The sequence below is a fragment of the Gorilla gorilla genome, chromosome 10 (assembly GCF_029281585.2).
Source record: "Gorilla gorilla gorilla isolate KB3781 chromosome 10, NHGRI_mGorGor1-v2.1_pri, whole genome shotgun sequence".
In the NCBI taxonomy this organism is placed as follows: domain Eukaryota; kingdom Metazoa; phylum Chordata; class Mammalia; order Primates; family Hominidae; genus Gorilla; species Gorilla gorilla.
Window position 1 is genome coordinate 60,999,943 of NC_073234.2, and position 14,780 is coordinate 61,014,722.

Sequence of the window (14,780 nt, forward strand, 5' to 3'; positions counted from 1 at the left end):
AGATGTGAGCCACCATGCCCAGCCTCTTATTATTTTTATTCAGACTTCACTATACTTTTTCCACTGTGATTTGATGAGTTTTACCTTGAGGTTTTTATCCATGCATTTGCATACGCAATATTAAACTTCCATATTCTTCTCTACCAATCATGTACATTCCATTATCAAATTCTCTGCAGAAAGTCTAACACAACTCCACCCTTGCTCTAGATAGTCCTTCAATATGCAACCTCTTGGTAAATGAATAAATAGTCCTGATTACCTTATTTTGCTCTGGCACAAATAAGGTACATACGACAAATTCATCCACAAGATTTAATCAGCAGTTATTGTTTGCTAGATATAAATAACCTCTGACAACTGGGATAAATTCTTTAAACCTAATACATAATCCTTGGATTTAAGATTTCGTTTTAAAAAGAAAAGATAAAACTAAGCACATGAAGTCCAAAAGAATATGGAAAGAGGAATAAAGTAAAAATCCTGTTGTGTAGAAAGATTTGGATAAACTGAAAGAATAGTAGAAATGATTTCCTGTGGGGAATGTAGTACAGTTGTATCAGGTGCTTTTAGGTATGTTGTTTCCTTAATGTGGACTTAGAAGGGGAAGTTTCTTTTTAGTTCTTTGGTATTTTCAATTAACATTAATGCAATAATCTGCATGCAAAAGATGCACAGTAAAAATGTATTAAATTATTGATGGAAAATTTTAATTATCTTTAGTAAAGCGGAGCTATTTCAATTGTTGCTTGCTTAAAAGAAATTTGACTAAATTTAAATAATTAGATTGTTTATGTGATTTTAATGCATAAACGTAATGGTGCATGAAAATGGGTTACAAATTCTTTTTCTTTTTATGTTGATTACTAATTAGTATTAACTTAATCTTAACAGTCAACAAATTGATTTAAATCCATAGGCAAGTGGGATATTAAATACAGTACGGATATTAAATACGGCAAGGTTTAAAAAGTAAATTATTGGCAAACATAGTACTTTACTGATTATTTAATAATGTGTATTAAATCACTACATAATTGCTTTGTTAGAAATATTAAATTTCTAGAAAATAGACATAGTGCTACCTGAATGCTAGTATAAACTCTAACACTTATACAAATAATACAAATCTGAAATATAAGCAATGAACCTAGTATTTATTGAATACACACTGTATGTAAAGCAATGAGCTCGATATTCTGAATGATACAAAGATGAACACTGTACACTGTTATTTTCACACAACTCACCAAGTATACAAGAGATATGTATATATTTTCATAGACTGACAAAAGAAGTAAATCTTAATTTTGTTTGGAGGTTTGGAGGTATGGGGAGGGCTTTAAAGAAAGATAATTTGAATTATATTTTGAAGGGAGAGCAGAACAATCAGATAGATATACGTTTACATGGTTCAGGAGGGAAGAGAGAAGGAAAGAAAGACCAGTGTTACACAACTTTGGCCAACAGCAACTCATGTCAGTGTGAATGGCACCGACAAAAGTGTGCCATCCACAGCCTGCATAGCCATGTGTGGTAGCCCTCAGGGGAGAACTTTCTAGGCAAAGAAACTAAAACCATGCAAAAAAATGGTTAAAAAATCATCAAAACATTAGAACTATGTGTTATGTGGAGTGTATCTGGAGACTAAGTTGTAGAGATGCCTACTAACGGACACATTTGAAAAGTTATTTATCAACTTAACAAGATAAGTAAACAGATGAAATGAAAGATTAGACTGGATAACACCTAAAGGACCCTATTACTTCTGGAATTCTATAAATCTACTACAAGACACAAACAATTGCAATAAACTGGTAAATTTCTGTAGTGAAGAATAATATGATATAAGTAAAAGATACACAATGGCAGGGCTCTTACTTACATTCTATAAGAATACTCAGCAAAGACAAAAGTGAGGCCTTGAATATTTACCTTACAAATTAAAGAAGATCCCTCCTTTGCTTGATTGGCATCTGCTCCCAATAGAAGCAAGCATTCAACCATGATGCTGTTATTCTGATCACACGCTCTCTCTAGCATCACATTTTTTAAGTAATCATCCATAGCTACTTTTGCAAAACACTTGCAACAGAGGTTTAGAAACTAAAAAGAGTGGAAATGAGAATTAGAGTCAGATAAATACATAACATTTAGGATGCAAGTGAAAAACACTGTACCTGTTGATCCTTTTGTTCCATGATATTGGAAGACATTTGATGGAATATTACTAAGTCAAATGAATGATGCACCAGCAGGTTAGAAAAAGATGCTGACAATTTGAGGATTGCTAAGATTGTCTGAAATCCCTAAAAGTATAAGAAAAAAATAATAAAATAAGCAATTATAGGCAAAATGAATAAACAGTATAAAGCAGAGAGAGTTTGTATATGAAACAATACCTACGATGTTCATCTAACTATAGATATATTGGGTTGGTGCTTTAAAGCATTTATCCTGTAAATAAATACTCCCTGTCTCTCTCATGACTAAGAAATATAGCAGGCACAGAAAATAAAATGCTAGTTAACAAACCATTCAGTAGCAAAGCAGGAAAAAGAACTAATACCCTCAAATTTGGTTTTCAAAGATGCTTGTCTAAAGCCATAGTTATAGGATGAAACCCAAATATTAAACAGGATTAAAGCGGTTGGATCAGCAGAACTACACATCCAAACAGGTCAATAGAGTAAAAATTTGTATTATAATATTGAACAGTAGGTTCTCTAGAGAGCCTAGCATATCCCCCAACTTTCTGTGCTGTCTTCTGAAATGTTGATCTCAGAAAGGCTAGTGTGGACTCCTAGATTTCATTTATGTTGAGTGTATTTGAGAAGCGCTGAGGGCACTCTGAGGATTACATTCTAATAATAAGTTATTTATAAAGAACACCGTTACTTTTTTACAACCACCTTAAGCACATCCCCAGAGTCTGTCCTCTTCACTCATGTGATGTTTTAATGAAAGATTGGGCTTTTGACTCTAGCATTATTTAAGTTGGGTAAAGCCACCAAGGATCATCTTAACTTTTTAATGTTTTATTACCTCTAATATTACATATTAATAAAATTGGCTAGGCACCATGGCTCACACCTGTAATCTCAGCACTGTGGGATTGCTTGAGCCCGGGAATTCAAGACCAGCCTGCACAATATGGCAAAATCTTGTCCCTATAAAAAATATTTTAAAATTACCCGTGCATGCACCTGTAGTCCCAGCTACTCAGGAGGCTGAGGTGGATCACTTGAGCCCACCCAGGAGGATGGGCCCAGGAAGCAGAGGTTGCAGTGAACCGAGATTGTGCCACTGCACTCTAGCCTGGGCCATAGAGTGAGACCCCATCTCAAAAAAATTTTAAATTAACTTACGTCATCTAAATATTAAAATTATTACTTCGAACTCTTACGATGCTGAGTATCTACGAATACTAATATTTGATAAGCAAAGTAGCCTTAATTTATGTATGTCTGAGGAACAGGTGATCCACCTGCCTCTAGAGCAGAGGTCTCTGAAAACAAGTGAATGCTACAGCAGAGCAGGCCATGCAAATGTGCAGAAAGTACGTCATTCGAATTAAAAACTTTTAAACACTGAACTGAAGGCTGGGTGCAGTGGCTCATGCCTGTAATCCCAACACTTTGGGAGTCCGAGGTGAGTGAATCACTTGAGGTCAGGAGTTTGAGACCAGCCTGGCCAACATGGCGAAACCCCATCTCAGCTAAAAACACAAACATTAGCCGAGCATGGTGGTGCATACTTGTAGTCCTAGCTACTAGGGAGGCTGAGGCAGGAGAATTGCTTGAACCTAGGAGGTGGAGGGTGATGTGAGCTGAGACTGTGCCACTGCACTACAGCCTGGGCAACAGAGTGAGACTCTGTCTCAAAAAACAAAACAAAACCCTGAACTGGACAAATAAAATATGTTGGCAGGCCAGATTTAGTTCATAACCTCTACTATAGAGATTCTAAAATTTATGCCTAGATGAATTAATCCAGAGTAACTGAGAGTTCCATACCGGCACAAAATCCTTCCCTTTCCCTAAGATTACTTTTAATCAATCCTATCTTGGTTTAATCAACCTAGCCTGAGGCACATTATGAAAAGCAGTTATAAAACACATTGTTGTTATTAATCTAAGAATTTTGTATGTTCATAACTTTATAATTTTTTAAAAAACTTTACACATATTCTCTCATTTACTGATAATGTCTGTGCAAAGATTAGAGACCAGGTATTTTTATTCCTGGTCAATGCTGCCAGTTACAAAAAATATTTCCTGAGTCGGCTGGGCACCTTGGCTCACACCTGTAATCCCAGCACTTTGGGAGGCTGAGCAGGACAGATTGCTTGAGATCAGGGAGTTTGAGACCAGCCTGGGAAATATGGTGAAACCTCATCTCTACAAAAAATACAAAAATTAGCCAGGCATGGGAGTGCATGCCTGTAGTCTGAGCTACTCAGGAGGCTGAGGCAAGAGAATCACTTGAGCTCGGGAAGCAGCTGTTGTAGTGAGCTGAAATCTGCCACTACACTCCAGCCTGGGTGACAGAGTGAGACCCTGTCTCCAAAAAAAAAAAATTCCTTCGTAGTTTATGAAAGTTGCAAACTCCACAACCAAGGCGGAAACTCTTGAAGAAAAACTATTTGTTTTGCTACAATTAAAAAACAAAACAAAACAAATTTATTTCTTAGTCTCCCGTGAACTAACTCTAGGCCAGTATCTTGAATTCCTTATAAAGACAGTTATTATATATCATGTTTTAAATTTTGCTTGATTAAAAATCTTAAAAACATTTTTTCACTGCAAGGAAAAAAATCAACAAGCAAAATTACTAAAGGTAAGCAACCTGCAATAAAACCCAGAGAGTGACAAACTTTGGAATATTTATAAATTCTATTTATCTAAAATCTAAGCGAATAAACTCAGCTAGCTGGGATTTCTTAGCATATTCTCTGAACTTTTATGGGCAAGATAAATGGTGAATAACCATGCTGACTTTAGAGATTTAATAATGAAACACCGGATCTTTAGAGATTCAATCCAATTTTCTTTGCTTGTATAATTAAAATACTACAAAAGGATAAACTGTTTTCCATTAACTAGAATACCCCATTCATGCAAAGTGGGAATTACACAAACTGCTCCAAAAGTGAAATTCGCACAAGTTCCCAAATTCTTTCCAAGATAATGCACATACTTTAGTCTGTATTTCAGCAACATCCTTAAATCGGTATAAGGTGGAAACCAGAATTTTTGCCAGCAGATGTCCAGTTCCTATGAACACATTCTTCTTTGTAATCAAGTATCCTATAAGACTTAAACCCAGACACTGAATTTCTAGGAGAATAAAAAAAAAGAATTGTTTTAAATCTCAAAACTGAAGAAAAATATTTAAAGACATCCAGTCACCAGCTAATGCCCTACAAAAATCTATTCTAAATCCTGAATTCAAATTGTACTGACCTTGGTCATCTGGATACATCTGCAGTGTGTGAAGCACTGAATCCATAGCACCTTCCAGGGATAACATCTCTAATGCATCAGGAAAATGTACAACAGAAGAAATTACTTTTAATCCACATTTCTGAATCCCAGGATTTCCAATGAACTAAAATCAAAAGAATACTCGCTGTTAAAAATGAGATCTTAATACTTACCTTAGTTAAGACCAGTTATAGACTGACAAAATATAAATCAAGTAATCCAAATACAAATTAGTATCCTTGATTTTGTTTTCTATAACATTAATTACTTTTATTTATTATGAAGAATAAGAGTTAGCATTTTTACAATTAAGGAGAGCTTGTTCTGTGCCAGGCATTGTAATAAATACTTTGTAGGCATTTTCTTTTCGTAATCTCATGAAATCCATACTGATATCACTCCCATTAGAAGATGAATTCACTGAGGGTTAGAATGATTGAGAACTATTCTCAAAGTCTACACAAACTATAAATTGCAGAGATGAAACCAAACCAAATATGTTTCACCCCAGAGTCTACATACTTGACCAGTAAAACGCAATGCTGCCTCTTAACAAATAAAATATTGATAATTAATCTTTACTGCAAGTGCTTTGCATGCCTTATTTCATTTATCCCCTCAACAGCTTCATGTAATAGGTTTGCCAAACTTTAAAGATGCAGAAATAAGAGCTCAAGTCACAGAGCTAATATGAATTGGGCCTGGGACTTGAATATAAATGTGTCCACCTTAAAAGCCCAGGATCTTAATTACGACATCATCCAACCTCTTTAATCTGAATTTCCTCCAGATGATCTGACACTATGAAGGTATTTTACTAGAGGTCACTTCTTCGTCCAGGCCATCCTACTCATCAACCAAGAAGAAAACGCAGCATACCTCTAACTCTTATTCTGGTCATCTCTGCCTTTTCACACACAAGCAATACACTCCAAACATCTACCTTGATATGAATGCTTAACTCATAGCTTTTCTTTCAAAAATTATAGCGCCATCCTTCTCAGGAATTTTGCTTTCATTTAGATGATGTTTTGCAGACACTAGTTTCATGGTACCTCCACTCCAAAGACGTGATGGCCTCCACCACAGATAATCCAAAGAGCTGAAATAGCTTCAAGCCAGACGTCTTTGACCAAAATCTTCTGCCTTCCAAGCTTCCTCATTTCTGTACTCTCAGTGAACAGATTTCCAACCCTTTCTCAGTCTAGTCCCCTAATGCCTCTCAATTATCTTTATTCAGTATCTTTTTTATAGAGGCTGAGGAGAAGCATCAGTTTCTCACCCTGTGTCCCTCTACTTCACACTTTAATTGCTCAGCTTGGACATCATTTCATATACCATTTTAATAAGACATAGTCTCCCTTGACATTTTTGTTTCCTGTCACTGTTTCTGTAAGCACATCAGCTTGGAGGCCAATTAAATTTAGGTTCAAATTATGCGAATCTGAGAACCATTAAATAAATCTGAGAACCATTAAATGAATGAAGTAACAATTACTCAGTTAGACAATGACTGCTAAGAAGTGGTAAGTTAAAAAGTGGAACTTTTGTTCAAGAAATATAAAGAAATTCAAAGTTGTGCAAAGTGAAATTGGAAGGCTGGTTTGGTGTGTGTCTCAGCTTCCTCATCTCTAAAACAATTCTAATAATGTAGGGTTGTTATAAGCATGAAATGAGATAGCTCTGTCCATGGAATAAACCTTGAGAGAGTAATGATCACAGGTCAGGCCTTGGGCTAAGCGCTTTCCTCAGAGATGAAAAACTTAAGAGTTAATGAGAGACTTTTCCTTAATCGCTCCTCTCTTTCCTCAAGCTACCATTTTTCCTTTATTTCTAAACTTATTAACAAAAAAGTCGACTCCCACTACCTCCACAGTCACCCTACCCTTTAATTTCATATAATCAGACTTCTTTCCTTACTATTCTGAATTTGAACCACTCAAAGAAAAAAGTCCAATAACAACTTAATTGGTGCTTATCATCCCTTAATTTCCATGACATCGTACTCCCCTAATTATTCTCAATCTTTAAAATCATTCCTTTACCCATCTCCTTTACAATGTCTTCTTTTACCTCCAAACCCTGCTCAAAGTTCTTTCTATCTTCTATTCATGGATGGGATTTCATACACTAATATGACTTCAAGTCATAATAACAATAGCAATGACCACAATAACGATGCCAAAACCGAGGTAGCACTCACTCTGTGCCAGACATTCTTTTAAGAAGTTCATACGTATTCACCTACTTAATCCTCCCAAAACCTTTGTGATGTAGACACACTATTGTTGTCCCAAAGTACAGATGAAAAAAATTGTGACACAGAGAGCTGTGAGCACACAAGTCAAAGCACAAGTTTAAATCTTTCAGGTTCTAAGCCCAAATTTCTTTTGGCTTGATACCAGTATCTTAAATTCAGATATTCAAGGCCAAAAGTTTAGTATCTTCTACAAAAAAAAAGTCAGATTGTCATTCTGAACTTTCTGTTTGATTAACAGTACCAGCATTCCTGTTTGGCAGGCAAGGCCAGCTTCACAGGTGTGTATTTCACACAGGGCTTCATGCTCACAGAGCACTTGCTTCAATGCTCTGTTGTCACCCTTGTAAAATCGTTAATAATTTTCAAACAAGGAGTGTGCATTTCCATTTTATACTACACCCTGAAAATTACGTATCCACTTCTACTCCCAAGCTCAAAGAGCATCATAGGCTTATTTTTATGCTAAAATTATATCAAATTGATATTTATAAAGCACCTATCTCTGTCCTCAATATCTCTACATCTAACAAGCTTCTACTCATTACTGGTCCTTTTACCTGGAACTCTCCTAGGCTCTAACCGTTTCAGTACAGGTTAATGATGACTAATGACTTGCAGCAGGTAATCTCTGATTTGTCTACGCAAAAAGAGAATTCAGAGTATCACATGATAACATGTGATGGTGCATTAATAAACCAATAATTTTAAATATGAGCATTTGATTTTTAATAGCTAAGTAAATGTTCAAAAATTAATATTTATATATACATATATGTATTATATAGGTATGACTATCATGATATTTACAAGCCCACAATAGAATTTCCATTAGTTATCTAATGCTCCATCTTGAAATAGTAATGTATTGCATTGGTGCTCAAATAGGGATTAAAATCAATTTATCTGTGTCTACTTAGGAGGTGTTTTTCAAGTGAAACTCTGGAGATGCCAACAGAAGGACGGCAGCATCCTACCACCTATGCTTTTTTACTCTCCAAGTTTTTTTCAGAGAATCCATAAATATTGAAATGGTTTCTCCAATGAGTGAGCTAGCCAGCTCAATGGAAAAATACTCATGCTGGCCTCTTTCCTAGCTACTAGGTAAGTAGATTAGCCAAAGAAAGGAAAACAGACTCGCATTCCCACATAATTTGTGTTTTGTTTTCTCCCTTTATCCTTTTTCTTTTATAAATCCCATCTCTGATTTTGATAAATAAGCTAAATGTGTGGAATGATGTCCCTTGTCTATGAGTAATGGCATGGTGATAGATAGTGGTCTCTGGATTAGTCTTTGAAAAATTAAAAGATTAAGGCAAAAGAGATCCAACATCATATGACTGATAGCCCCAAAGAAGAGAGCTAAAATAATGAAAGAGAAAAACTTAGATATTTAGGCCGGTCACGATGGCTCACATTTGTAATCTCAGCACTTTGGGAGGTCGAGGCAGGATTGCTTGAGTCAAGGAGTTTGAGACCAGCCTGGGCAACATAGTGAGACCCTGTCTCCATTTTTGTATTAAAAACAATAGTAATAAGTAAGTATATCCAGTTCTACTCCCAAACTCAGAATGCACCACAGGCTTTTTTTCATGCCAAAATTATATCAAATTGGTATTTATAAAGCACCTATCTTTATCCTTAATATCTTTACCATGTATATGTATATGTATTCATGTATGTATATGTATATAAAGATGCAACTCAAGAAAACTTTCCAGGAAAAAAGTTGAATGTATAGCTAGAATGAGGATACCATATCCCAGGACTAACACTGAGATATACCCTAATAAAGTGGATGGATTTCAAGAGAAAAAATCCTTTCAGCACCAGGCAAAAATATCCAAGAAACAAATGAAGCTGGCCTCAGACTTCTCCACTAAAACATTCAGTACTAGAACACAGTGAAATGCCTACAAACACTTCAAGGAAAAAAAAAACAATATTTTACAACCAACAAAACTTTTTTTAGGAGTCCAAATATAAAGGCAAAAACAACAACAAAATATAAACATTAAATATTCAGGGAATTAAACTTTTCTAAAGAAATTCAGACAACTAAAAGATGAGTGGAAAAACAGTAACAAAAGGACTTGAGATGAAGACTGCTTCCAAATAACAGTAGGAGTAAGATAAACACAAACTTAGAAAGCATAATTAGAAAGCTGAATATAAATATTATCTACCCTGCCAATGTGGAGTTAATTTATTGAACAAAAGTAGGTGGGAAAACAGGAGATATTAGAAGTGCAAATACTCTGATTTCCTCATCTTCTATAGCCAGGGGTCAAAAGATACTTTTAAATCTAATAGTAGTAACATTAACATTTATTAAGCGCATACTATGTGCCAAGCATTATACTGACACTTTTTCATGAATTATCTTATAAAATATTCAACAACTCTAAGTGAAAAATCAGTTATTATCTCCATTTTATACATAACAAAACCAAGACATTAAGTACTTGTCCAGGGTGCATAGTCTGTAGGTAGTAGTGTCAGATTTAAATTCAGATACCTTAATTCCAGGAACCACAAACTTAGCTATTAGAAAATTTTATATAGCTAAAGCTATAAAAGCAGACATATACTTTGCTACAATTGGGTGATAAAAGTGAGGGAGAGGACATAAAGCGGTGGAAATATATTAATTTCATCCAAAAGTGTGCATAATGTGTCAACATACAGGAAGGAAAAAACGAATACCTGGGAAATACATTCGTACACATAGAAAATTGAAGATTTTTCCATAGCAGCACATTAGGAATCTCACCTCATTGTTTTTTAATATTTATGCAGGATGATACAATTTGGAAATTGTATAATTTATCTGATTAGTCTCTATTGATAGGTATTGTATTGTCAGGAAAGATTAAATTAAGCTGCAGTAACAATTCTCAAAATTTTATAGGGTGCAAAAATAATAAGTTCTATTATTGCTCATGCTACATATGTGTTGCAGGTCAGGAGGGGACTCTGCTTGTTGTAGTCCCTCAGGGACCTCTACTGATGGAGCAACTACTATCTCAAACACTGCAGGTCATCGTACCTGTGACAGTATTCCGCAAGATGCCTCACCAGCTATTCCCTCCATTTACAACTCCCTGACCAAAATTAGTCACATGCTTCAACCTAACAACTAAATACTATGCCAGAATCACCACAAGGTGGAGAAATAAAAATATTTGGCAAACAGCATGAATGATTACCATGTAAGCATTTAGTTTGTTTCCACATTTTTAATTACGAATCATGACACAGTGAACATTCATGTCTAATAATCTTTCTGTACATGAGCAAGTATATCTACATTAAAAATTCTTAGAATGAAATTGCTGATCAGAAAACATGGCATTTTAATTTTGATAGATATTACCAAATTTCCCTCCAACAAGGTGTTTCGTTGTCATTTACGTTAATAACAATTATAGTTGAAACTTTTAATATGTACATATACCAATTTCATTATAGACTTTAAATCTCATCCATCTGTAATTTGTTTTGGCAAAAGGAGTAAGATAAACATTCAGCTTTCTTTGCTTTTCCCAAATGGCTGAAGTTAGTTGTTCCAACACAAGTAACTGAGTAATCTATTTTCCTCCCGCAGTCGAGGAATATCATAACATTACAAATTTTTATTTGAGTCTATTTCCTGAGCCACCCTTCTGTGGCACTGATCCCTCTCCCCTAGTGCCAGTATCACACCATTATAATTACTAAAATTGTATAATACATTTGATTATCTTTTGGAGTTAGGCCATATGAATTAACACTCTTTTTTAAAATTCTCCTGATTACTCATATGTATTAATTTTTTCATACAAATTTTACACTAGCTTACTTAGTTCCAGAAAATACTATTGTTATTTTTACTAATGGTTCATAAACATAGATCAATTTTCATTTTTAAAAATTTAGTCCTTCATCAAAAAAGATGTATCTTTTCATATATTCAACTACTCCTCTCTACCCCTAAGCTTCATAGTTTTCTGTATATTCATCCTGTAAACCTTTTTTAAATTTTACTTATATGTAATTTGTTGTTGTCATTGCTGTTGTTGCTTTTGCAGATGAGCTCTGTTTTTGACAACTGAAATCAATACATTCAATATTTAAGCTTAGTATATTTTGCTTCAAGGTTTTTGTGAAGCTCACAAGTTCTTTGATTTGTGCCCATTTCATCAGAAGACTGGTTTTACTTTACTGGATTTCCTCACTGAAGAGAACAGGAGTGTCACCGCATATAAAACACAGATGCGGCCAAAACGTGCAGAGTTTATTTTCCGTTTTGCTCTCTGGAAACAATAATGAACAAATATATCTCTCTGGAACAGGTGACAAAGTCTTCATCTGTGGAAAAGCTAAAAGGATCAGGCATAAATGGAACATCGCTGTTCTGGACAGAGATTTTAACTTCAGCTTGAATTTTATTGCACTTTTATGTATCCAAACATGGATTCGCTTTATAAATACTCTTCTTAGTCTCTGCTTTATAAATCAGAGTTGAATCTCAAGTTCTACCTTATTTGGAACTCTGCTCTCCAAGTTTAGATGTATTAAAATGTAATTCATTTTATTGTGTCTGCAATATTTGGACCTAAAACCTCTGATGCTTTGTAATTGCTATTCAGAGTAAGACATGCAATCACAGAATTTTGGAGCTACAGTAATTGCTCTCATTTTTTAGAGCCATTTTCCTCAACCATGATGAAGGATTAGGGGAATTACAGTGGAGAGGTTTTTGAAATAAAATATTGTTACTTGTGTTTCCCCATACCTTAACTCCCCACCCCTATCGATAATCAGTGCTAAGTGAAAGGCTGTGCGTCATTACTGAAGTACTGGCATGGGGGAAAAGCAGTGCTCAACCATTTCTTCTCAGATGGAACAAAGTGATTTTCTCCACATCACAGCACTTACTTGCTCTCTTGGCTCCCGACTGCTGAGGTTACACCTCACTTAGGCTTCTCTAATAACTTTAGAGAATGTTGGCTAACTGGAACCAGTTATCTATACGGCTGTTTTGGTACCTCTTCCACTTTTCACCAACACTCACCATGAATAAAATTAACTGTTCCCTCCTCTACATACTTAAACTATGTTCACAATGCTGGTATCCCTCCTAAGTGCTCGTGTAGAACAACTGGTTTTATGCACAGTTGTTAATCCTCTCACAATGAGACAGGATAGGTATTAAAAGGAAGTAACCATGTCCTCAGGACGCGGCAACTGTGGCAATCTTACTGTCAATATAGTAAGTTTCAGCATTTGCATTGTAGTCCAGCTCATTTAAGCAAAGCTATCTCCAGTAGGGAATTGCCCCTGTATGGAGCATGCACATTTTTTTTTAATTATACTTTAAGTTTTAGGGTACATGTGCACAACATGCAGGTTAGTTACATATGTATACATGTGCCATGTTGGTGTGCTACACCCAGTAACTTGTCATTTAACATTAGGTATATCCCCAAATGCTATCCCCCCTCCCCCCATCCCACAACAGGCCCCAGAGTGTGATGTTCCCCTTCCTGTGTCCATGTGTTCTCATTGTTCAATTCCCACTTATGAGTAAGAACATGTGGTGTTTGGTTTTTTGTCCTTGGCATACTTTGCTGAGTATCATCCATGTTCCTACAAAGGACATGAACTCATCATTTTTTATGGCTGCATAGTATTCCATGGTGTATATGTGCCACATTTTCTTAATCCAGTCTATCATTGTTGGACATTTGGGTTGGTTCCAAGTCTTTGCTATTGTGAATAGTGCCACAATAAACATAGGTGTGCATGTGTCTTTATAGCAGCATGATTTATAATCCTTTGGGTATATACCCACTAATGGGATGGCTGGGTCAAATGGTATTTCTAGTTCTAGATCCCTGAGGAATCACCACACTGTCTTCCACAATGGTTGAACTAGTTTACAGTCCCACCAACAGTGTAAAAGTGTTCCTATTTCTCCACATCCTCTCCAGCTCCTGTTGTTTCCTGACTTTTTAATGATCGCCATTCTAACTGGTGTGAGATGGTATATCATTGTGGTTTTGATTTGCATTTCTCTGATGGCCAATGATGATGAGGATTTTTTCATGTGCCTGTTGGCTGCATAAATGGTCTTCTTTTGAGAAGTGTCTGTTCATATCCTTCGCCCACTTTTTGATGGGGTTGTTTTTTCTTTCTTGTAAATTTGAGTTCATTGTAGATTCTGGATATTAGCCCTTTGTCAGATGAGTAGATTGCAAAAATTTTCTCCCATTCTGTAGGTTGCCTGTTCACGCTGATGGTAGTTTCTTTTGCTGTGCAGAAGCTCTTTAGTTTAATTAGATCCCATTTGTCAATTTTGGCTTTTGTTGCCATTGCTTTTGGTGTTTTAGACATGAAGGCTTTGCCTATGCCTATGTCCTGAATGGTATCGCCTAGGTTTTCTTCTAGGGTTTTTATGGTTTTAGGTCTAACATTTAAGTCTTTAAACTATCTTGAATTGATTTTTGTATAAGGTGTAAGGAAGGGATCCAGTTTCAGCTTTCTACATATGGCTAGCCAGTTTTCCCAGCACCATTTATTAAATAGGGAATCGTTTCCCCATTTCTTGTTTTTGTCAGGTTTGTCAAAGATCAGATGGTTGTAGATATGTGGCATTATTTCTGAGGGCTCTGTTCTGTTCCATTGGCCTATATCTCTTTTTTGGTACCAGTACCATGCTGTTTTGGTTACTGTAGCTTTGTAGTATAGTTTGAAGTCAGGTAGCGTGGGGAACATGCACATTTTGATTTTCCTTGTCCTCAGACTGACCCTTTGCTCGTTATAATAGTAAAACACACACCCTTGGGTGGAGATTTCGGATACTTATGAGACATGCGATATATGAACAAGCATGTACAGCTACTGCACATGTTCACTCAGAGGACCACCCAGAATATGCTTACTAGTAACACTTCTTCCCACCCACTTATGAAAAATCATGTAAAACTCCCACAAAGGGAGTCTTCCTGGTGCCAATTTACGCTGTCTCATCCTTACTAGCAAGCCCACCCTGA

General features: G+C 35.8%; 1 protein-coding gene across 1 annotated transcript in view; it reads right to left on the bottom strand.

The window, feature by feature from the left end:
• The window catches only part of LRRK2 (leucine rich repeat kinase 2), a 144,129-nt gene that overhangs the window by 88,398 nt on the left and 40,951 nt on the right, over positions 1–14,780 (bottom strand). The window contains exons 15-18 of the mRNA XM_019039400.4: positions 5,466–5,610; positions 5,200–5,339; positions 2,181–2,309; positions 1,936–2,106 (exon numbers count right to left, since the gene is read on the bottom strand). Of these exons, the coding sequence (XP_018894945.3) occupies positions 1,936–2,106; positions 2,181–2,309; positions 5,200–5,339; positions 5,466–5,610 (585 nt within the window). The remainder of the gene's footprint in view (positions 1–1,935; positions 2,107–2,180; positions 2,310–5,199; positions 5,340–5,465; positions 5,611–14,780) is intronic.